Source organism: Lepidochelys kempii, chromosome 1 (assembly GCF_965140265.1).
Source record: "Lepidochelys kempii isolate rLepKem1 chromosome 1, rLepKem1.hap2, whole genome shotgun sequence".
NCBI classification, from domain to species: Eukaryota; Metazoa; Chordata; order Testudines; family Cheloniidae; genus Lepidochelys; species Lepidochelys kempii.
In genome coordinates, this window is record NC_133256.1 from 208,212,572 (window position 1) to 208,238,479 (window position 25,908).

A 25,908-nucleotide genomic window follows, 5' to 3' on the forward strand; every position below is an offset into this window, starting at 1 on the left:
GGTAAAGCAAGACAAAGCATTGATCATCCTCATAGCCCTGGTGTGGCCTTGTCAACACTGGTTCAGCATGCTTCTGAGTCTCTTGACAGCCACGCCGCTGCAGCTACCTCTTTGGCTGGATCTGCTGTCACAAAACCATGGCAACCTGCTGTACCCAAACCTGGAGTAGCTGCACTTGACAGCCTGGCTGCTGTGTAGCTGAGTGCGGACAAATGGGGGTGTTGCACTGGTGTCCAGCAGGACCTGCTGGGCAGCAGAAAACCACCAAGGTGACCTACGTGGCAAAGTGGAAGCAGTTCACATGTTGGGCCTCTGATCATATGGATGAGGCCCCACTGCAGGACATACTTGACTATTTACTGCAGCTTAAGCATCAGGGTCTGTCACTATCTTCGATCAAGGTACACCTGGCGGCCATTTTGGTGTTCCACCTTCTGCTTCAAGGCCGGTCGATCTTTGCCCATCCCAGGACTGGACGTTTCCTGAAGGGTTTGGAGCACCTTTACCTGCATGTCCGAGACCCAGTCCCCTCTTGGGACTTGAATCTTGTGCTGTCCAAACTCATGGGTCCCCCCCCCTTCGAACCCTTGGCTTCCTGCTCCCTCCTGCTTCTCTCCTGGAAAGTCTCCTTCTTGGTCACTATAACTTCAGCCTGTAGGGTGTCCAAAACCAGGGCGCTCATGTCAGAGTTGCCCTATATGTCTTCTATAGGAACAAGGTCCAGGTGCGTCCGCACCCAGCCCAAGATCGTCTCCCAGTTCCACACTGGTCAAGGCATTTATTTACCAGTCCTTTATCCAAAGCCTCATGCTATGGATGACGAGCACAGGCTGCATACCCTGGACGTCAAATGGGCACTGGCCTTCTACGTTGATAGAACAAAGCCGTTCCATAAGTCAACGCAGTTGTTTGTTGCTGTCGCTGACAGGATGAAAGGTTGCCCAGTGTCTGCCCAGAGAATTTCGTCTTGGATCCTACCCTGCATCTGCTTTTGCTATGAGCTGGCAAAGGTGCCCCCGCCAGCCATCGTGACAGCCCATTCGACTAGGGCACAATCAGCAGCCTTCCTGGCACAGGTGCCAATCCAGGAGTTCTGTCAGGCCGCAACCTGGTTGTCGGTCCACACATTCATGTCACACTACACCCTGACTCAGCAGGCTCGAAACAATGTTGGCTTTGGCAGAGCAGTGCTGCAAGCTACAAGACTGTGAACTCTGAGCTCACCTCCATTGATTCTGCTTGTGAGTCACCTAGAATGGAATGAACATGAGCAAGCACTTGAAGAAATAAAAACAGTTACCTACCTTTCGTAACTGTTGTTCTTAGAGATGTATTGCTCATGTCCATTCCATTACCCGCCCTCCTGCCCCTCTCTTGGAGTGGTTGGCAAGAAGGAACAGAGGACGTAGGGCTGGAGACACCTGATATACTGTGGTGTGAATGCAGCACTCCAAGGGGCTCCGCAGCCCTACGGGTACCACTAAGGCAAAAATCTCCTACGGCCATGCAAATGGGCACGCACACACCTAGAATGGAATCTACATGAGCAACACATCTCTAAGAACAACAGTTACGAAAGGTAAGTAACCATTTTTTCTCTTACCCAAAAGTCTACAGCAGTCTGTGCACACTGGAAAATTTTCCAGTTAGGACTACTTCCCCCAAGTCAATGATGTTTCTTTTTTCCAAACAATCTTGTTGCCTTCAGTATGAGTGGGGGACAAGATGTGATCTGATGATGTCACTGTCTCTTACTTTATACTCTCATCCAGATGCTGGAAAAATCTTTGCTGTGTCATGGGTTTAGGAAGCCCCCATTGTCTACGTGTTTCACACCCAGTCCTTCACATGAATTGCAGATTCTTGCTTGCATCTTCCATATACGTGAGGCTTGACATGTAATGCTTGTTTTGCAGTTCCTTGGTTATTTCTAGGGAACTGGTCAGTGGACGTTTCTCAAACTCACAACATGTTTCAGTAACAAACATATAGCAAAATCTCAGAACTTCGTATACAATGATGACACATACATATCAACAGGACAGTAATGTTCAACAGATTGACTTTTCCAGTGATACCTCAGAAGGCATACTTTGTACAAGATTTATCATAGTTTTGTAAAAGTGGTGACCGTAATAGCGTAGACTGTCACAGGCACATACAAAAATACCTGATCAACAAAGCAAATTATGGATTTACATACATAGGGATACCAAGTATACACATTCCTCAGGGTACAACCTGGACTGATGTACAGCTGTGTCCCCTCAATTCTTCAAACTGGGGTGCCTCTGACACTGCTTTGCTGTGAGAGCAACCACTCCCGGTCCGCTCACACACAGCCTCCAGCATGTAAATAATTCCCAGCTAGACTGTCTGAGTGCTATAGCCAGCCATCTATGAATTACATTGCAGGGCAACACCAGCAAACTCCCAGTCTCAGACTTTCCCGCACAGAAATGTGCATCTTGTACTGCCCAGCCCTCTCCTGGACAACACAAGCTCATATAAAGTTCATCATTTCATTGATAGAAAATGATATGCACAAATCTTGTTACCTTAAATGGAGTTTCCCAAATACTTCAATCCAAGTTTATTAACTACAGAAAGAGAGATTTTAAGCGGTTACAAGTAATGAGGCATAAAAGTTAGAATTGGTTACAAAGAAATGAAAGGTAAAATGCAACTAACACCTAACTTAACAAACTAAGTGAATTCAAAGCAAAAGGTTTCTCTCACCACATGCTTTAGCAGTCTTACTGACTGAACTCCTTTCAGACAGCATCTCTGTCTGAAGCTTCCTTTGTCCTTCAAGTGTTGTCAACGCTGTGAGTAGACGGGAAGGGAGAGATGATTTGGAACCTCTGTTCCATATCCAAGGTGAGCTCCCCGCTCCAGATTCAGAAAAGAGGAACTGCTACTGTCTCCATCCCTCTCCTCCCTCCCCACAGCTACACCTGACTGGAAGGCTGAGATAGGCAGGCCTGGTTTTGATTTGATTTGCTGTTTGAGGTTGCATGCATAGGAATGGGGAATGTGCTGCTCATTGGGTTATTTTGATTATGTAATATATTTATAACTGATGTCAAGGGCACCTAGGTGTCAAGATATGTTCTTTTAAGTATGTTATAGAAATGTAATTATTCTCGTAGCTCATACTTATTTATTACTTATTTGAACATCCACAGTTACTGTAAATAGGAGAAAATGCTATAAGGGATATAAAAATCATGCTTGAGGGATTAAGCAGAAACTAACTGGCAGGGATTAGAAAGAAACTTCATATAAGGAGAAGTTATTCCTTATCAATACAGGGTTCCTTGTCCCTTCCTTTGATACATCTGGTACTAAGCACTGTCAGAGACAAGATATTGGACTAAATGGACAAATGGCCCTGTCTGATATGGAAACGCCAGTGTTCCTGGGATTGTTTAACTGCTCACACCAACAGCACGTCGGAGTTTAAGACAGGAAGTGAAGAATACTCTAGCTAAACTGCAGAGCGAATGTACAGAGGCATAATATAATTATTCATATTGCAATATGACTAGGATGCCAGATCCACACAGTTCTGGAAAAATGCCACAAGAACTCTAGGGCCTACAAGTTGTCAAGAGACGTAGTTTAATGTTCCATCTGGAATGCAGTTTATTTTTTACAAAATGAAGAAAAGAGCTTTGAGTAATATCTCTGTGTCAGTCAATAACTGATTGTTCAGTGAAGATCCAAGCGAAGGTGGGGAGTGTGGTTTGTATGTCACAGGCTGGCTAAGTGGTGTGATATCCTCATTTCGTGACTGGTCCACATACAAGACAGGAGCCTGCTACTGCTCTGAGGTAATGAAGTCACCTCAAGTGGTAGGGTTTTGGGGGTATTGTGCTGATACTCCAGAAGGCCTGTGCCTGGGAAGGATGGTTACATGCAGGTGTTCAAGGCATCTTTGTCTCTCTCTCTAGGTACTGAAGCATCTGCGCCATTTAAATTTCACCAGTAACATGGGGGAGCAAGTGGATTTTGACGAGTCTGGGGACCTGATAGGGAATTACTCGATAATCAATTGGCACCTGTCACCAGAGGACGGCTCCATCATGTTTGAGGAGGTCGGACACTACAATGTTTATGCCAAGAAGGGAGAGAGGCTCTTTATCAATGAAAACAAAATCCTGTGGAGTGGATTCTCCAGGGAGGTAAGTGCCATAGATCACCTTAAACCCCTCACTACAGTGCTTCCTAAATCTTTGAAAGTTGAGCCTTTCTTCAAGAAAATTAGAACAATCTCTCTGTCATACACACACACACACACACACCTCCATTGCAATACCACCATGTGTTATTAAGGGCTAATTCATCTTAATTTATATATCTTCCATGCTCCTCGACTAGTGCTTCACTTCTCAATCTCTCCTAATTAAGAATGCTGATATTTAAAATAGTGTTGCCCCTTTTGGCCCGACTAGCTAGCCAAAATGCGGTATAGTCTTGGGTTTGGGTTGTTGTTTTTTTAAGAAGAGAATGTACATAAAGTCCCATTTCCCTGAGCACAGTAGAAACAAACAACAGCATGCAGTTTCCTTGCTCAGAAATCCCCAGGTCTGCCACTCTAGCAAGCTCTGTGCCCAAGAAACTCTATCACATTACTTCCTCTCAGGGAATTTTTTCCTTTCAGGAGGCTAGAAATCTATCTGCTGGCTTCCTATCTCCAATACCCACGATCTTTAATCTATATCCTGATTGAGCCCCTGCATTTACTAGAAGGGCAAACGTCTGTTAATCTACCTAAATTATTTCTGGGCTGCCTTGTTGTTGTCTCAGGCAATAGCCTCCATTTTCTGCAGCTGCTTTACTGTATGTTACAGCCCCTTCTGTTGAGCCTGATAGGTACTTTACACACACACTGGTTTTAATTAGGTTTATGATTAACTTTGGATTTTAGGGCTTGTTTAGATGAACACTTGGTGCACAGCAAACTGGGCTGCACTATTAATCTAGATAGGCTCCTAGATCCAATAGTTGCAGCTATTAGCATCTTTCAGCATAATAATATCATTGTTAGCCACTGACTTAGCGTCTATTGAAATTAATGGGACAGTTCACACCTCAAAGCTATTGTTTCAGTCTCTGAAAGCTCAAGCAGAAGAGTCTGCATCAGTTATACTTGCTTCACCTTTTGAAAGTTTTATTCATTACGAGAAATTTACACTTTTTTAAAATGAAAGTTCAGATTGGCAAACTTTTAAGAGATCCGTCTAGAATCCCCACACTCAGCTAGTCCTTCCCTGATACTGCCTCACGTCACAGTAGCTGAGGGAATACATGTTACACATTCGTAAGGAATGTGAGTGAGAGACTACGGCAGGAGTTGAAGAGCCAGGAGTCTTGGGTTCCATTCCTAGCTCTGCCGCTGACGTATTGATTGGGCAAGGTCATTTCCCTTCTCTCTGCCTGACTTTCTCTATTAATACTGACTTGCACAAGGGGAACAGGAAAATCACTGATGAAAGTTTGCAGAATACTTTGAGATCCTTGGATAGAAGGACCTATACCCATGCCATGGGTCAGTGTTATTTGGAGTAGATGCCTGACTGGAACACTGCTTCAGAGGTTTATGGGACCATAAGCAACAGGCCTAGAACCGTGGAGTTGCATGTCCCAAGCCCTATACTGAACAGTGTTACCTTCAACAGACCCTTTCTCCCTATGATCGTCCAGTTGCTTTCAGTTCCTGCAACTGTCCAATAGGCCCCTGTTAGATCTCTCCCTGCCATCCTTGAGTAGTTGACTCTTATATCCCCTAGGCAAGTTCAGAGGCCAAAGTTCTGGGTCTGGGAGCAGCAGCAATAAATTTCATTTCAAAAGAGATGTAAAAACTGAGGTGCCAGCCCATTCGGATCATTACAGATCCTCTAAAAAAAAGAACAGGAGGACTTGTGGCACCTTAGAGACTAACAAATTTATTAGAGCATAAGCTTTCGTGGGCTACAGCCCACTTCATCGAGTGCATAGAATGGAACATATAGTAAGAAGATATATATATATATATATATATATATATATATATATATATACAGAGAAGGTGGATGTTGCCATACAAACTGTAAGAGGCTAATTAATTAAGATGAGCTATTATCAGCAGGAGAAAAAAACTTTTGTAGTGAAAATCACTTTTGTAATGTGCTGGCGATGCCCCTCTGCCATGTGTGTTGGCCAAGCTGGACAGTCTCTACGCAGGGGAATGGATGGACACGGGTCTGACATCAGGAATCATAACGTTCAAGGACCGGTGGGAGAGCACTTCAACCTCTCTGGCCACTCAGTAAAAGATTTAAGGGTGGCAATTTTGCAACAGAAGAGCTTTCAGGAGCAGACTCCAACAAGAAACTGCTAATTGAGTTAATATGCAAACTAGATACCTTTCAGAGTAACAGCCGTAGTAGTCTGTATTCGCAAAAAGAAAAGGAGTACTGGTGGCACCTTAGAGACTAACCAATTTATTTGAGCATAAGCTTTCGTGAGCTACGGCTCACATCGTCGGATGCAAACTAGATACTGTTAGCTTGGGTTTGAGTGAAGACGGGAAGTGGCTGGGTCATTACACACATTGAATCTATTTCCCTATGTTTAGTATCCTCACACCTTCTTGTCAACTGTCTAAATGGGCCATCTTGATTATCACTACAAAAGTTTTTTTCTCCTGCTGATAATAGCTCATCTGAATTAATTAGCCTCTTACAGTTTGTATGGCAACTTCCATCTTCTCTGTATTGTATATATATCTTCTTACTATATGTTCCATTCTATGCATCCGATGAAGTGGGCTGTAGCCCACAAAAGCTTATGCTCTAATAAATTTGTTAGCCTCTAAGGTGCCACAAGTCCTCCTGTTCTTTTTGCAGATACAGACTAACACGGCTGCTACTCTGAAACCTGTCATGATACAGATCCTCTGGCACTTTCCCCAAAAGTTGTAATGTGAGCCCAAATTTTCTGGCTAGATTCTAGATTTGGTAATTACATTCTTCTGGTTTAAGGTCCCCCTGCAGTATCAGTTGAATACAGTATTCATCATCACTTCCTGACCTATACTATTCTGTGGTATTATTATACCCCATGAAATAGCTGTTATGTTCTATTACAGAGGTGGTTGAGTTGGATCAGGATGGATGTAGTAACCCCTATGTTTCTCTATATGTTTTAAGTTTGTAAAGCTTTTAAAGTCCCTTGAGGATGAAAGGCTTCTTTATGTATAACAGTTTATTATTGATTCATTAGTGATCTATTGATCTTTCCAACCATCTATCTGTCTTAGGGTTTTATACAGCTTCCTTATGTAATCAAAAGCAATAGCATTATCTTTTGTGGACTTCATGGAGTCTCTGGCACTTTGGGTCAGTTTTGTAAAGGTAGTTAGGAGCCTAAAGATGCAGCTAGATGCCTAGTGGGATTTTCAAAAGTGCCAAGGGGCTAGATCCACAAAGGGATTTAGGCACTTCCACACCTAACTCCTAGGCACCCTGCTGTTCAGTGGAATTTGCGACCCAGAGTCAGGCTCCCAGACGTACCCTTTTGTGTAAATAATTACATACGCCTTGAGCCAGATGAAGAGAGAAAGAGATTGACTCTGTAGCCTGCTGATTAGGGCACTCAGCCGAGAGGTAGGAAAGTCAGTCAAGACCCTGCTCCTAGTAATATTCAATTATTTCTATAAAGTGGAACAGCTCCCAAAGGACAGATAGAGACACACCCACCCTTGAGCATGGTGATTAGGGCACTCACATGGGAGTGGAAGTTTGAGTCCCTGCTCCAAATTAGGTATTGAAACCTAAGTCTCCTGCATCCCTGGTGACTATAGCAGGTAGCCTAATCTCTGTGCTATTGGATAGATTTTTGCCAGCCCCAAAAGTCCCCACCTGGTTGTCCCCAGCTGTCTTTTGTAGGGTTGGGCATACTGTGAGCACACCTAGCAGATCAGGCCCCACAGATGACAGAGGCAGAGAACATTAAGTTTGTGAATCTTGCTGGGACTTCGGCATGAGCTAGCCCACTAAGCAACTATCAGCATCAGAACGCAGGCAGTTTTGTGCATGGCCACCGACAGAAACTTAGGCACCATGCGAATTGAGGTTCCAGGTGTTTTGAGGATCTCAGTGGCAGTTAGGCACCTAAGTCCCTTTGAGTCCCTAGCCTATGGCACCCAATTCCCTTCATTTCAATGGCAGTTAGGTGCCTAGGAGCTTTTGAAAATCCCCTTAGATGCCTATCTGCAATTTTAGGCACCTAAGTACCTAAAAATCTAGCCCTTCTCCCTTTTGGGGGTTAAACCTTTTCTCAGGGTAGTGTATATTTTTCATATAGTTAATTAATTAGTTTTATTCAATGTTGGAGGGGGGATTTGTGTGGGAGGGGATATTGGGTAAAAGTGAGTGGCAAGAAATCATTTTACTTTGCTTTAGTTACTCGTAATCATCATGCAATATCAAGGGGACAGGCTGACTCAGCGGTTTGTTTCATGGTAACTAGAACCTTTCACCTCTAGGCTGCTAATTCAAATTCAGGCCACTAAGAACTGACTTTTGTTACCAGCTGATAACACTTAGATGTTATGAGTAACATCAGTTGGGCTTCTGTTTTTCGGGGTTTAATAATTTCATTTTTCAGGGTTTATTTTTAGCAATTTTGGGGTTCTATGTAGATGGCCAAAAATTGGATTTTCTTCAAGGCTTTTTCTACATTATATATATATATATATATATATATATATGTATATATATACACACACACGCACAGGCATAGTACTGTTTCAAACAGCACTATGTTAGAGCACAATAGAGAACCTTTAGTGTGCGCCAGTAGATTGTATACCAACCAATTAATGCACAACACATTAGTGCAGTTTAGAAATCACACCCCAGTAGTCTGCATTGCTGCTCTGTGTAGACAAGCCCTTATATACAAGCCAGGGAGCAGGGATATCACCTGTATAAACAAACTTCACTGGGAAAGAGGTGTAGTAAGCATGAATTGAGAAACCATTTCTAACTGATTTCATTTTTTTCCTAATCGAGGGTGTTTTATTGGTGTTTATCTGTTAAAAGCTAAAAATAGTACCCTAAATATGAGTTTCCAGTAGAATTAGTGTCCATTATGCAGCAGAGATTACAAAGACTTGTGGTCTACCTTCTACTCCCTGGAAATGGTCCTTCAAACACAAAAGTGGAGAATACTGATAAGGCTGGTTGAGGGAGGACAGTTTTTCGGTTACACATGTTGTCTCAGCAGATTTTAGTCTCCAGGGCTATCAATGACAGGTTTCAGAGTAACAGTCGTGTTAGTCTGTATTCGCAAAAAGAAAAGGAGTACTTGTGGCACCTTAGAGACTAACCAATTTATTTGAGCATGAGCTTTCGTGAGCTACAGCTCACTTCATCGGATGCATGCCGTGGAAACTGCAGCAGACTTTATTTATACACAGAGAATATGAAAAAATACCTCCTCCCACCCCACTGTCCTGCTGGTAATAGCTTATCTAAAGTGATCATCAAGTGGGCCATTTCCAGCACAAATCCAGGTTTTTTTCATTTCATTTCAGGTATTTTTTCATATTCTCTGTGTATAAATAAAGTCTGCTGCAGTTTCCACGGCATGCATCCGATGAAGTGAGCTGTAGCTCACAAAAGCTCATGCTCAAATAAATTGGTTAGTCTCTAAGGTGCCACAAGTACTCCTTTTCTTTTTGCGAATACAGACTAACACGGCTGTTACTCTGAAACCTGTCACTATAAGGCATGTTTTCTAATCCTTTAATCATTCTCATGGCTATCCTCTGAACTGTCTATAATTTATCAACATCCTTCTTTAATTGTGGGTTCCAGAACTGGACAGGTCCAGCTGTGGTCTCATCATTGCCAAATACACAGATAAAATAACCTCTGCACCTCTACTTGAGATTCCCCTGTTTATTCATCCAGGATAGCATTAGAGCTTTTGGCCACAGTGTCACACACTGGGAGCTCATGTTCAGTTGATTATCCACCACAACCCTGCCACCCTAGGTGTTTTTCAGAGTCATTGCCTCCCAGAATACACTCCCCCATCCTGTAAGTATGGCCTCCATTATTTGTTCCTAGATTTATACATTTATATTTAGCCATATTGAAATGCATATTGTTTGCTTGTGCCCAGTATACGAAGCAATCCTGACTGCTCTTAATCTCTAACCTGTCCTCTTCATTATCTATCAGTTCCCCAATTTTGTCCCCACAAAGTCATCTGCAAACTTAATCAGAGATGATTTTATGTTTTTTTCCAGGTCATTGATAAAAATTATAAACAGTGTAGGGCTGAGAACTAATCCCTGAGGGATCTCATTGGAAACTGATGTGCTTGATGACAATTCCCCATTTGCAACTGCATTTTAAGACCTATTAGTTAGCAAGTTGTTAATCGATTTAGTGTTTGCCATGTTAACTTTATGTCATTTCAGTTTTTAATAAAAATGTCATGCGGAACCAAGTCAAATGCTTTACAGAAGTCTAAGTAAATTACATCAACCAAATTTATCTCATCAAAAAGATAAGAAGTTAGTTTGACATGATCCATTTTCTGTAAATCCATGTTGATTTGCATGGGTTGAATTCTTTATTAATCAAGTCCAGTATCAGTTGCTGGAAGGTGATCAGGAACAGTCAACATGGATTCACCAAGGGCACATCATGCCTGACCAACTTGATTGCCTTCTATGGTGAGATAACTGGCTCTGTGGATGTGGGGAAAGCAGTGGATGTGATATATCTTGACTTTGGCAAAGCTTTTGATACTGTCTCCCACAGTATTCTTGCCAGCAAGTGAAAAAAGTATGGATTGGATGAATGGACTATAAGGTGGATAGAAAGCTGGCTAGATTGTCAGGGTCAACCGGGATTGATCAACGGCTCGATGTCTAGTTGGCAGCTGGTATCAAGTGGAGTGCCCCAGGGGTTGGTCCTGAGTCCGGTTTTGTTCAACATCTTCATTAATGATCTGGATGATGGGATGGATTGCACCGTCAGCAAGTTCACAGATGACACTAAGTGTGGGGGAGAGTTAGATATGCTGGAGGGTAGGATTAGGGTCCAGAGTGACCTAGACAAATTGGAGTATTGGGTCAAAAGAAATCTGATGAGGTTCAACAAGGACCAGTGCAGAGTCCTGCACTTAGGACGGAAGAATCCCAAGCACCGCTACAAGCTGGGGACCGACTGGCTAAACAGCAGTTCTGCAGAAAAGGACCTGGGGATTACAGTGGACGAGAAGCTGGATATGAGTCAGCAGTGTACCCTTGTTGCCCAGAAGGCTAATGGCATATTGGGCTGCATTAGTAGGAGCATTGCCAGCAGATTGAGGGAAGTGATTATTCCCCTCTCTTCGGCACTGGTGAGCCACATCCGGAGCACTGCGTCCAGTTTTGGGGCCCCACTACAGAAAGGATGTGGATAAATTGGAGAGAGTCCAGTGGAGGGCAACGGAAATGATCAAGGGGCTGGGGCACATGACTTATGAGAAGAGGCTGAGGGAACTGGGCTTGTTTAGTCTGCAGAAGGGAAGAGTGAGGGGGGATTTGATAGTAGCCTTCAACTACCTAAATGGGGGGTTCCAAAGAGGATGGAGCTCGGCTGTTCTCAGTGGTGGCAGATGACAGAACAAGAAGCAATGGTCTCAAGTTGCAGCGGGGGAGGTCTAGGTTGGATATTAGGAAACACTATTTCACTGGGAGGGTGTTGAAGCACCAGAATGGGTTACCTAGGGAGGTGGTGGAATCTCCATACTTAGAGGTTTTTAAGGCCCGGCTTGACAAAGTCCTGGCTGAGATGATTTAGTTGGGGTTGGTCCTGCTTTGAGCAGGGGTTTGGACTAGATGACCTCCTGAGGTTTCTTCCAACCCTAATCTCCTATGATTCTATTATTTTGTCTGGGATTGATGTCAGGCTGACAGGTCTATAATTACCCAGGTCAATCCATTTATCCTTAGTAAAAACTGGCACAGTATTAGCTTTCTTCCAGTCTTCTGGTACTTCCCCACTGCTCCAAGACTTACTGAAAATCAGCATTAATGGATCAGTGCAATCATCAGCCAGCTCTTTTAAAACTCATGGATGCAAGTTTTCCAGACCTGCTGATTTAATGTCTAACTTTAGTAGCTTCTGTTTAACAGCCTCCTGAGATATTAGTGGAATTGAGAAAGTGTTATCACCATATGATGAGACTGCATTATCTGTTTTTTCCCTAAATCCAGAAGAGAAATAGTTATTGAGCACTTTTGCCCTTTTCTGCATTATTATTGATTTTTCTACCTTTTCTGTCTAGTAATGGACCAATAACATTGTCAAGATTCTTTTTGTTCTTAATATATTTTTAAATGCCTTATTATCCTTACTTTTGCTGGTCACAGCTTTTTCCGTGTGTCCCTTGGCTTCCCTTATCAATTTTCTACAATTCCTAACTTTTGATTTATATTAATTACTATCAACTTCCCCTTTCTTCCATTTGGTGCATCTGTGTGTGTTTTATTGTTTTATAGCTTCCTTCACTTCCCCTCTAGCCGAGATTGTTTTTTAACCTGCACAGTCCTCTTCCTCAATTGCAGGATTGTGACTTTTTGGGCATCTAGTACAGTGTTCTTAAATGACTCCCAATTATCATTCATATTTTTTAATTAAATTCTTCATCCCAGCTGATTTAGCTCATAATTATTTTCAGCTTTGCGAAATCGGCACTTCTGCTTGTGCAGTATAAATGTGATCAAGTCATGATCACTTGTACCTAAGTTAGAATTATCTTTTACTTCTGTGGTCAGTTCTTATTTATCTGTTAGGTCTAATACACAATTCCCCTGTGTTGGCTGCAACATTTTTTGGGTTAGAAAATTGGAGAATATTGAGAGAGAGAGAGAGAGAGAGATCTTCAGGACAGGTATCTCTCCAGAATTTTATACTGTGCTCATCACCATAGTATCTGACCTTAGCACATTTTGTAATTTCTCACCACAGAGTAGAGTGTGTATGAGCCCCTTCCCCAGCAAGGTTCTGGATCATGCATTTGCATGTTTAACTAGACTGCTCTTTGTCTTGCAGGTGCCAGTCTCTAACTGCAGCAAGGATTGCCTCCCAGGTACCAGAAAAGGTATCATCGAGGGAGAGCCCACCTGTTGCTTTCAATGCGTGAAATGCTCTGACGGGGAATACAGTGATGAAACAGGTAATATGGAAAAGGCGTGTGTGGTTTGCAGATTCCTGTGAGTCGCCACCAATGGATTATATTTGTAAGTGCAATTAATTCCCAGCCACTGTTCTAGTCTGTTAGAATAATGCTGAGCTGAAGCAACAGAGAACATTTCCCTTGGAAAGTCCTCTGAGAGAATATTACATAGGAAAGATGCATGAAGAATTATTCATTCCTTTTTTAAGTGAATTTGTGCTGACGAAAGCTGCCAGATTCACAGACCTGAAGAATGAACCTCTCAATTATCCCCAGAATATGTACAGTACATGCAGCAGCCTCCCTAGTTCAAATTGCCTCAAGGCCCTGCCAATAGACATAATTGGGACCCTCTCTAAAGGGCAGAGGGGAGTTCAGTTTTCAGGGCTCATTCGTTTCCTAACCTCTGCTAAAGAAACCCTGCTCTCAGCCCCCTCAGAGCCATGTCAGTCTTATCCCCTGTTGCACAGTTAGGTTTCCTAAGGAAGAGAGATGGGAAAGGATTTGCTTAAGGGCACACACGAAGCCTGTGGAAGAGCCACAAATAGTACCCAGGAATCGGACATCAGTATTCCTACCACACCATAGCAATAACTTTTGGTCCCCTAACAACCTGTAGGTGAAATGCTCCATAATACAATTCCAATCTGCGTCCACCTTTTCATATGTTTATATATTCCCCATTTTATCAGGAAATAAAGTCCATTCTGTAGCAGAATCCATTGTAATCAGACACCCCTGTATTCACACTGCACAGATGAACATTTCCCTTAATGAAATTGGCTTCCACAGTTTCTGCAGGAAATAAAGCAGATTGATATGACCTGTGGGCACACTTCAACTCTTATTGAAGTGAGAGTCTGATTAAACCATACAGTTCCACTCTGGAGGGAAAAATGTAATAACAGTTTTAGAGCAAATTGAAAATTTTTGATTTTCCAATGTCTCAGTCAGACTGATGCCTCAGGGTTGGCACGTCCCAGACCATGAAACCAAATTATTGTGTCAGCAAATTTCTGCATCCAAAACCATTCTACGCTCCAAAGTACAGCCGTTTCCTTGCCCTCACTGGCATCATGTGTCATAGTCCAGGCTGCAGCATGTGTGTGAATGTGCTACCATGTGTGTACTACCATGTGTGTGAATCACATTCTCAGCAAATCAGAAATGAATTACCATTCTTTAATAGGGGAATATGGTACCATACATTTCTTGATTCAAATACTATAAGAACTTAAAATCAATATTCATATAATAGCTTATTTTGAATTAGATAGAAAGCAGAGATCCTGACCTCTAAAGATCTGAAGTAAAGATCCCCTGGCACTTTTCTCAAGATTTAAGGAGCGGTTTCTGCTGCCCTGGTAAAATTCCAACTTGGGTGATTTCATTCTGCCTTTCTAAATTTCTTCTCCTATTTCAGTTGGATATGTTACTCTTTTTCATTTCCTGTGCTTACCTGTTTTATAGTGTTGCTGTACACAGTTAAGCAACTGCCACTCTTCACCCCAGAGGGGGTGTCTGGACCAGGCCATGGACGGCCCATGTGCACCAGTCAGTTACCACCTAGTGGTCAGGAAACAATTGGTATCATCACAGTTGAACAGGGTCACGAAGTCAGGGTCAGGCACCAAGTTGCAGGTGGGAGGCAAGTGGAGGAGTCAGGGTCAAGCTGGGTCAGGATACCAGGAAGCCAAGGTGAGGTACCAGGTTACAGACAACTGGCAAGTAGCAAAGTCAGGGATGAACCAGGGTCAGAAGCCAGAGTCTAGGATCCACAGCAAGATAAGGTCGGAGCAGAAGCAAGCAGACAGTCTGTGTTGTTGCTTAGGACAACTCCTCATGATGACTTTCTGGTTTATATACCAGCATGAGCCAATCAGTGGGCTGTAGGGAGCCACTGCTCAGGACCTGCTGGGTGGTACTTCCTGTAACGTCTAGCTTCACAGGAACCCAACCTAAATTTCCAATGGCGATGCAGAAGCTTCAGTGGCCCAGAACCCCACAGTCCCAGGTTCTAATCCCACAGGTTCTTACAGTACCCCCCTTCAAGGTGGTTCCAGGCCAGGCTAGTCGTGATGAGTCCTGTGCCATTCCCCCACCAGGTCAGGGGTGTGGACGTGGGAAGCAGGTTCCTATGTGTGAGCTACAGCTTACTTCATCGGATGCATCGAATTCTAAGGTGCCACAAGTACTCCTTTTCTTTTTACCAAAGTAAGTTATCCTATTCCTCACAGAACAGTGTCTCTTTGCCCACAATGGCATAGACTGTGTTCTTTGGGCAAGTGGGTCTTCTTTCAAGGCAAAATGGATAAGGGTGACCAGGTCTTGCTGAACTGTGGCATTGACAACATTACTAGGCTTGAGGAGGCGGGAGTCTCAGAAGTAAGTTCCTTGTTTTCCTGGTAGTAGCTCCCCTTCCGCGATAGAGGCTGGCTCTCCCATTTCAGTTTCCTAGGCATTAGGTAATAAACTCGAACTCAGAGAGCAACAAGGCCTACCTTAACTGCCTCTGATTCAAATCTTGGGCCTTGCAGAGGTACTCCAGGTTCTTATGGTCAGTAAAAACCTGTACTGTGTGCCAAGCTCCCTCAAGGTGATGACGCCAGTCTTCAAATGCAGTTTTGATTGTGACGAGCTCCTTGTCCAGTATGCCATAATGTATCTTTGTAGGGGTGAGTTTTTGAGAGTAGAATGCACAAGGGTGCAGAACTGACTGGGGTCCAACTCTCTGCAAGAGTACTGTCCTGACAGTCATGTTGGATACATCCACTTCCACTCTTAACAGGAAAACTGGGTCAGAGTATGCCAGAATCAGGGCTGTGGTGAAGGCGATCTTAAGCCGGTCAAAAGTGAGCTGGGTTTCAGGTGACCAAGTGAACCAAATGGCTTTATGAAGGAGGGAGGTCAGGGGGATTATTTGTTCTGAGATGTTGGCGATGAATCACCTATAAAAATTTGCAAAGTCCAGGAAGCGCTGAAGTTCTCAGAGGAGTTTGGGTGCTGTCCAGTTGTGAATGGCTTCCATCTTCTACAGGTCCATCTGAGTACCCTCTGGGGAGACTAGGGAACATAAAACTTCAAGGGTGGTCTGGTCAAAGGTGCACTTCTCTAGTTTGGCATAGAAACCATGCTTCCCTAGTGTCTCCAGGGAAGACCAGACAGTACTGCTCAGGGTTCTCAGAAAACACCAGTATATCATCAGGATAGGTGATCATATACAGTCCAAGATGTCCCTGAACATATTTTTTACAAACTCTTGAAATGTTGTGAAGGTGCTGGTTAAGCCAAACAGCATTACTGAGTATTCAAAGTGCCCGTATCAGGTACAAAAAGCAGTCTTCCATTTGTCCCCAGGCCTTATGTGCTCTAGATTGTATGCGCCCCAGAACCTAGGTGAGTCATCAGGAGGTCCAGCAATTCCAGGATGAGGGGCAAGGGGTACTGGTTACAAATAGTCACCTGACGATAGTCTATGCAGGGGTGCAGTGATCCATTCTTTTCTTGCACAGAGGACTGGTGCCCCTGCTGAAGAGGTGAATCTTGGAATGAATGAAGCCCTTTACAAGATTTTCCTGGATATACATGCATAGTGGCCCCATTTCTGGTTCAGGCATGGTGTATATCTATCCACAGGGCAGCTGTGCCCTGGTTTGTAGGTCTGTTGGACAGTTGTAGTCCCTATGTGGGGGTAATGAATCCATGTTTTTCTTTTCCACCACACCCAGGTAGTCTCGGTGTCTGTAAGGGAAGCTGAGGTTCTGGTCTGGAGTTACTCCTTTCTGGGTTAGCCCCTGCCATCGGGGGTCTCGCTTCCAAGGGTCTTATCTGACCCTGGGGCCCTGGTTGCAGGTAACCTGGGGGGTTGTTGATTTGTTGGAGGCAAACTTTCTGGCAATATTTAGAGAAGAAGCAAATGTTCCTCCACCACCAGGAGATACGCAGGCCATGTCGCTCCAACCAAAGAGTGCCAAGAATTATTGGGAAGAATGGAGAGTGGAGCACATCAAAACATATTATTTCCTAGTGCCCTTCCCCTGCGACCTCTAAAGGAACCGGTCTTTTGGGTCACCAGTCCTGACAGCAGAGGTGACCCATCAACCATTTCTACCAGGTCTGGTGTAGGTTTTGGCCAGAGAGGGATCTGGATGATTTGGGCTACCTTAGTGCCTATAAAGTTGACAGGGACATCTATCATCAGCAGTTGTGGTGGGATCTGCTGCGCCTGCCTGAAGACCCACAACCTCAGCAGCAATTAGAAATGCAGGGAGACCCCATGGTTCCTGGGTCAGGTTCTACTTGAGGGGTGAGGGTGGTTCTAGAGCACGGAGCTCTGGTAATGCCCAAGCTGTACCCCCGTACCGGACTTGGACTGGTCCATTTTCCAAGCTCTTTTGAGCTGGACCGGAGGCATGGGCATGTCCTGGAACCCCACAATACAGAGTTTCAGCTGCCATTGACATTCTTTCTCCTCCGAAGTCAGGTGTCTGCAACCCAGGCAAACCTGCATCAGTTCAGGACTTGGGTCTACAGGCTTTGGTGTAGCAGGCAGTTCCTCTTCAAGTGATGTCCCTGTGGGTGCTCGACTGTAGGTGTGGCAGCATCCCCTGCGCCTGGGTTTGGAGAGCTTAATCAGCAGTGCCCATCAGACAGCACATGGGCACCTCCCCTCTTTTGCACTGCACGTGGGACATTCATATATATATATGAATGAGAGAGAGCGCGCGCGCACACGCTGTGCGATCCAACCGACCCCAGTTCCTTCTCCAACATCTTTGGTCTGGGACGGACTCTACTAGCAGAGCCCACTTCTCCTATACCCTCTTAGTTAGTATTTTCCTCCTATGTTTACAGTTCTTCTCATAATTTAGGTTTCTGTTTTCCGCCGCTTCCTGCCCTTGCCAACCAGGAAGCCTTTTCCATTCACTCTTATGCCCGGCTTTTCCGGGTTTAAGAGGTGTGATTCGTGTGGCGCCGTCTTCTTGATAACAGATGGCCACCTGCAGTGTATCCTTTGTCAGGGAGAGGGACACGTCCCTCAAAAATGTTCCCATTTGTCTTGGCGTGAAACCCAGAGCCAGAAAGAAAGGGACATTAGATTGAAATTTCTCCTCATGAAGAAATCGCTACATGCGACAATGAACCTGGGTCCGGACTTTCCCCAGAGAGGCTCTCATGCTCTGCCAGGTCATCAGCTGATCCCCACTCTCCACACACTGTGAAGAGAAAGTCATACTGTGATTGTGCATTTGACAAGAAATAGGCTTCCTCCTCCTCACACTTTTGAGGCGCAGCCTGCCAGAATACCATCCCCAGCTAGGTCGGTGGCTTCAACCTCATCCGACAGGGGACACAGGTCCAGGGCTCATCCAAGTACCTCTGGTACCGACTCCAAGAAACAGTCTAAAGACCCTATCTGTGCAGACCTTCAGCCCTCAGCACCGTTTCCCAGCTCTGGAGACCGAGGTGGCCCGTGTGCAGGAGCTATGGCACCGACACCATTTCTGGCACCAATGAAGCCATCGACACCGAGTAAGTCCTCACTTTTTTGACAGGACCTCCCACCACTTCTACCCTCCTCTCTGGACTCACGAAATTCCTCCCTCTCTCCGCTGAGAACAGCGCCTCCCTTCCCCAGTGAGGAGGAGGAAATGGAGAAGGAGGATGAGGGTTCCATTGTTCCCTCGACTACTGGACAAATTGCACTGGCTTATCCTTACTATATGCAAACTACCTCTGGCCCGCAATCCTGACAGGGACCACCATGGATGCAGCCACATATACCACTCTATGGCACTCTGTACCTCAAAGTAGCACTCTGGAACCCTCATATTCATCCTTGTCATATAATTATGATATATTTCATACAAAGCATGCCATGTAAGATATCATATGAAAGGTCATGATCTGCTGAAACCCATTGTTCTGTCCAAATATGTATATCATTAGTGTGTGTGAAGTTATGAGATTTTACTGTATGGCTGTTACTGAAATATGTTGTAAGTTTGAGAGTCTCTACTGCTAGGTGGTGATCCACTCCCAGGACGGTGTTAAGCGACCATTAATCAGTAGGGGAGTTGTAAACAAGGAATTTACAATACTGTAAGAGGGCTGCACAAGCCTCACACAATGGGGGATTGCTCAACTCTGTGACTCAGCAAAGCCCACCAGGACATGTCTGGGCTACTGTTTTCCAGACATATGGACTGAGGATATAAAATAGGGGACAGTGGCATCATGCCTTTGCCTTTCTCCTCCCCCACCTACACTGGGAGCAACAAGAACACTGGGAAGACAAAGGCTTGAATTGAGGAGACTCGTCCCAGGTTCAAAGGGGAAGCCTGTGTATTAAAAACTTGACATCTAGTAGGGTGAGAGAACAGATTGATCTAAATACTGCCTATTCTAATAAGGTTTAAGATTTAGACTGTGAGCTTACCTTTTATTTTCTTTGGTAACTATCTCTGACCTTTTGTGCTTACCACTTCTAATCACTAAAATCTATTTCTGTAGTTAATAAATCTGTTTTATATTTTACCTAAAACAGTGTATTTTGGTTGAAATGCTTGGGAAATCTCAATTCAGTTTACAAAGGCTAGTATGTGTCCTCTCCACATTGAGGGAGGGGTGAAGTGGGTAATAAAGTTATACTGGTCAGGCTCCTGATGAGGGCAAGATGGTATATTCCACCTGCAAGGCTGGGTGGTTGGGAGACTTTCACTGTGTGATTCATGAGTGGCTCAGGGAGAATTCATGTAATTTAGCTGTGTGTGGGGCTCCATATGCTGTTGTACTGAGTGATATCAGCACCCGAGGGGTTGCTGCTTTTCACTTGCAAAGCATTGTGAGAGACAGCCCAGGCTAGAGAGTTAAGGGGGTCCAGTGGTACCCCAGTTTCAGGTTGTTTATTCATAGGTGACCTCATCACACACTTCCACCAAACTGGTCGCATTGGGACCCTGGGGCCATGTTCACGGCACAATTCGGGAACCCTCCCAGAGAGGAAAGCCAGAGACCTATACCTCTCCCTTCTCCATCAGTCTCTCACCTCAGGAAGTCAAACTGCCACTGGTACCCACTGAGGAGGAAAAACAGGAAGAAGGGCACGAAGTGGAGGCTTTTCCAACTTTACGTTTTTCTTCCTCCTCACCTGACGAGGAGATTATGCCTCCACCCCCTGCATCTGCCGATGACTTCAGGCATTTTCAAGATCTGTTCCATAGGATGGCAGACTCCTTATAGATTCCATTGGAGGAAGCCAAAGACCAGCAACATAAACAGCTGAATATGTTCCACACATCCTCTTCCTCAAAGATCACACTACCAATCAATGAGGCTCTTCTCGAACCTGTGAAGGTTCTGTGGCAGACCACAGCTTCCATCTCTCTGACCTGCAAATGTGCCAACAAAAAATATTATGTTCTGGAGAAGGATGCTGAATTTTTATTTTGGTACCCCACCCCACTTCTTTGGTGGTCAGTGAGGTGCAGGAGAGAAGCCGTCAATACCAATCTTGCTCTAGTCATCCAGGCAGAGATTGGAAACGCCTGGACCTATTTGGATGCAAGACATTCTTCAGCCATGCTCCAATTTAGGATTTCAAATTATGAAGCTCTTATGACCAAGTATAATTATCTGAACTACTCCATATTGGAGGCACTCTGCCATGACTTACCAGTAGAGGATTTACCATTCAAAGGTCAGAAGCTATTCTTGGAGCACACAGAAAACTCTCTGCGCTCCCTTAAAGACTCCCCAGCTACACTTCATTCTCTCAGGATATATACGCCAGCACCAAAGAGACGTTCGGCGAAGTACCAACTCCCCCCGCAATCCCAAATTCAACAATACACAATGCTGTCAACAAAGGACTCTGACTAAAAGTAGATAGCCCACTCCTCAAGGGGCTACCTCTCACGCAGTAGCACCAAAATTACAATTTTGAAGGTGTGGTCAAGGTACCAAGAAGCCTTCCCTTGTTCCAGTTATCCCTACCATCCCTGACATTCCAACAGTTTGGTGACCGACTAGCTCCGTTTTCCCCATCTTAAAGTCTCATCACCTTGGACAAGTGGATTCTAGAGACAATCAAGGAAGGATACTCGGTCCCCCTTCTATATATCCCACCCCACCACCTTTCCTCACCATCCCTCTTCAGGGACCCCTCTCAAGGGGAGAAATAAGTCATCTTCTGCAACTGGGAGCCATAGAACAGGTTCCTTCCCAACACATGGGACAGGGCTTCTACTCCTACTATTTTCTGAGTCAGAAGAAGTCCGGCGGCTGGTGTCCCATCCTAGATCTTCAGAATCTAAACAAATTCATCAAGCTGCAATGTTTCAAGATAGTTACCCTCTTCATTATTATCCCAGCACTGGAACAGGGGAACTGGTTCTCAGCGCTTGACTTCCAAGATGCATACTTTAATATTTCCATACATCCTGCTCACAGAGAATTCCTCCAGTTCGTCATGGGCACCGACCATTACCAGTACAAAATACTGCCCTTTGGACTATCCACTGTGCCTCGGGTGTTCTTCAAAGTCCTCACGATAATCATGGCCTACCTAAGGAAACAAGGAATAATCATTTTCCTATACTTGGACTATTGTCTCCTCAAGGCCCCATCCAAAATGGACACTCTCCGAGCCGTCCATGTAACAATGGACCTGTTCACAAAGCTAGACCTCCTTGTGAGCCTAGAAAAGTCCACTCTAACACCAGTACAACAGCTGGAATTCATCAGTGCATAGTTGGATGCCATACAAGCCAGAGCCATCCTACCACCTCACAGATTCTCAGCTATAATGGATCTGATATCCGCCGCATGGTTCTGCCCCCCAGATCTCTCCATGAACATGCCTCCAGCTTCTAGGCCACATGGCAGCGGCCACGTTTGTGGTCAGGCATGCAAGACTGCACATGCAAGGTCTTCAAGCATGGCTCCATCCTGTATACCTCCCCCACAAGCACAGCATTCACAAACTTTTATCTATGTCAAGGACTCACTGCTGTGATGGACACAGCTCAGTGACGTTTGTGTTGGAGTTCCTTTCCTACAACCATCACGGACTATGATCTGAACCACAATGCTTCCCTAATCAGTTGGGGGAGCACGTATACATGAACACACAGTACAGGGCAGATGTTCGTCCACCGACTCCATCTTACACATCAACCTCCTAAGAACTCTGAGCAGTCCGTAATGCCTGCCAACATTTCCTACCTCTTCTCAAACATCATACCATCAGAGTGATGATGAACAATCTCGCCTGCATGTATTACATCAACAGGGCAGGTGGAGCGAGGTCCCACTCTTATGCTTGGAGGCGATCAAACTGGAACTGGTGTATCCAGAACGACATCTCCATTTCAGCCGCATACCTCCCAGGGCACCAGGACACCACTGTGGATGCACTGAACAGGATGTTCTCACATGATCATGACTGAGAGCTGGATATGCAAGCACTTCAACCCATATTCAACTGATGGGGCAGTCCCACCATATATCTCTTTGCCATTCAACACAATGCCCGCTGCGCTCAATTCTCTTCCAGGCTGAATTCTCTTGGGGCACAGATCACTGGAGGACATGTTCCTCATAACCTGGGATGCACCACTCCCCTATGTCTTCCCTCTTTTTTCCCTCCTATTCTGAGCACTTTGCAAAATAGTAGCTCCAACATGGCCACAATAGGTCCGTTATACTTAGCTTCTATGCACGATGGTATGCCCGCTGATCTCTCTCCACCTAATACCATGGTTCCTTTCACAGGACGCATCTCCATCCCAATCCATAGATGCTCCACCTCAAATCCTGGCTCCTCTGTGGTCCCAGGGTCCAGAAATAATCTGCTCAGATGCAGTCAAACTTTTGAATAGCGGGCGTGAGATGACCAGACGAACTTACATTCACAAATGAACTAGATTTCACTGCTGGAGTGCCTCACACCAGGTTGATGCAGCACACACTCCGTGCCCCTTATTCTTGCCTACATTCTCCACCTTAAACAGTCAGGATTGGCCAATAGCTCTATTAGGGTACGCTTGGTGGCAATCACTACCTTTCACTCCTCTATTTACGTCCACTCTGTCTTCAGACACCTGCTCACAAAGTGCTTCTTGAGGCATATTCAAAATCTCTATCCCCATATATGAGACCCAATCCCAGCCTGTGACCCCAGCCTAGTCCTACGTTCCCTGAATAGCCACCGTTTGAACCAGTGGCAACCTGTTCTTACAAACACCTAGCAATGAACACAGCCTTTCTTGTTGCCATCACCTCTGCTAGACAGGTGGGCAAAATCACAGCCCTCATGGCATATCCACCATACACGGTGTTTTATAAAGACAAAGTTACACTATGCTCACACCTAAGATTTTGACCAAAGGTCCCAACAGCTTTTCATCTCAATCAACTGATACACCTCCCTTGCTTTTTTCTGAAGCCTCACAATAATCAACAGGAGGTGGCTCTACACACCCTAGATGTGACGTGCACAGTAGCTATCTACTTGGATAGGACTAACCCCTTCCGGAAATTTCCATGATTATTCCTCTCCACAACCAAAAGATCTAAACTGCTATATTTAAACAATACCTCTCTAAATGGATCTCCCAATGTATACATTTATCTTACAAACTCCACGATAGACAACCTCCTACCTCAATCAGAACACATTCCATATATTTGTTATCTACCTCAATTGCCATTCTTAATAATGTCCCCATTGATGACATTTATAAGGCTGCCACATAGGCAATGGACACTCTCCTTGGAGATGCTGTCCTCTCCTCAGCAGTACATGTCGCTTCAAAGCCCCAGCCTTCCAACAAGGGGCACTACTTTCTAGTCACCTCCAGTGGAGCGCGGACAGGGACATCACTCAGAGAAGAAGTTGTTACCCTGTGCGGTAACTGAGGTTCTTCAAGATGTGTGTCCTTATGGGTGCTTTACTACTCGCCCTCCTCCCCTCTGCTTCGGAGCTGAGAACAAACTCTGTGGCAGAGAAGGAACTGGGGGCAATCAGATTGCACAGCGCTATATATATATATATAGATTATATATCCCGCACACAGCAAGAGAGAGGGAAGGGGCACATGTGCGGTCCGATGGGCACTGCTGGTGAAGATCTCCGATCCAAGGCACAGGGGGCATTGTCACACCTACAGTGGAGCACCCATAGAGACGCGTCTCGAAGAACCTCAGTTACTGCACAGGGCAAGTAACCCTCTTGCACGGGGGCATTAGGCTCCCCTGCTTTCTTCCCTCCCCTTATGTAACTGAGAGTCGATGCACAGGGCAAGATCAAGACCGACCTCTAAGCAAGTGAGGCTTTCAATGCAACTAGCTCATCTTTTACATCCTCACTGAGTCCTCACCAGAACTGGTATAGCTGGGCTGCTCCATTCCATTTGACATCAGCCACAAGCCGTTGGAAATGTGCAGCATAGGAGATGACCAGCCCTTTCCCCCAGTGAAGATTCCAGAGGGCAGCCTCTGTAGAGCAGATCCAATGCGGGTCCTCAAAAATGGTTGAGAAGGCTTTCTGGAAGGCATCACAGTTTAAGAGCACAGGGCTGTTCTGCTCCAATGGGGATGTCCAATCAAGCACTTTGCTGGTAAGAAGACTGACTACTAGCGCCACCTTTGTTTGGTCTGTGGGGTATGTACTGGGGCAGAGCAGGAGAAGCAGCCTGCATTGTTTCAGCAACCCCCAGAATTTCCGGCACTCCCCACCAAGCCATTTGGGCAGTGGGACCGTGGGAGCCGATTCAGGTCCATAGCGTAGCTGTTTCTCCCTGTGAGTGTGCTAGCTGCTCACAGAGGCTCTGTGCTTCGGCAGAGATACCTCACTTGGGCCTTTAGCATGAGGTTCTCTGCCTGCAGGCAGATGACTTGGTCCTGAAAGTCCCAGGCCCTCAGGGAGCCACTGTTGGAGGGCAGCCTGCCCCTTCCATCATCTGTGGAGGGGTTGGATGGAGTGGGGAACCAAAGGGGTCTGAGAAAACTGTCTGACCTGGGCTCTGGGGGGCCTGTGTGGTCAGTTACCAAGTTGCAGTTGAGATGAGCAGCAGAGTTGGGCTCAAGCCGGGTCAGGATACCAGAAAGTCAGGGTCAGGCACCAGGTTACAAGACAACTGGCAAGTAGCTGAGTTGGAAATGAACCAGGGTCAGAAGCCAGAGTCTATGATCCACAGCAAGGCAAGGTCTGGAGCGGAAGCAAGTAGGCTGTTTGCGTCATTGCTCAGACAGCTGTCCATGATGGCTTCTTGGTTCATATACCAGCATGAGCCAATCAGAGGGCTGCGGGGGGCTGCCACTCAGGCCCTGCTGGGAGGTACTTCCTGCAGTGACTAGCTAGGGTTCTCCAGCAGAAACCCTGCCTAGACTTCCAGTGGTGGTGCGGAAGTGTCAGCAGCCCAGAAATTCCATGGTCCCAGGTTCTGATAGGTGGCTGCGTTTCAGTGGTGCGTGAAGTAGTGTACAGTTTGCAAAGGCCAGTGAGATGAAAAGGGCTATAAATAAGTACTATACTTTTGACTGAATTAATGTTAATGAAATACCTAAATTGCACTGTCTGTTCTATATTAACAGGGGTCCTTTTTCTCTATTCACGTTTTGTCACAAGAACAATTTACAAAAGACCAGCTAAACATTAAGAGAGAGATATCACAG

At 45.2% G+C, this 25,908-nt stretch overlaps 1 protein-coding gene across 5 annotated transcripts in view; it reads left to right on the forward strand.

The window, feature by feature from the left end:
* CASR (calcium sensing receptor) overlaps positions 1-25,908 on the forward strand; it is a 175,521-nt gene that overhangs the window by 145,951 nt on the left and 3,662 nt on the right. For all 5 annotated transcript variants that reach the window (XM_073310598.1, XM_073310619.1, XM_073310613.1 and 2 more), the window contains 2 exons: positions 3,957-4,187; positions 13,107-13,230. In XM_073310598.1, the coding sequence (XP_073166699.1) occupies positions 3,957-4,187; positions 13,107-13,230 (355 nt within the window). The remainder of the gene's footprint in view (positions 1-3,956; positions 4,188-13,106; positions 13,231-25,908) is intronic.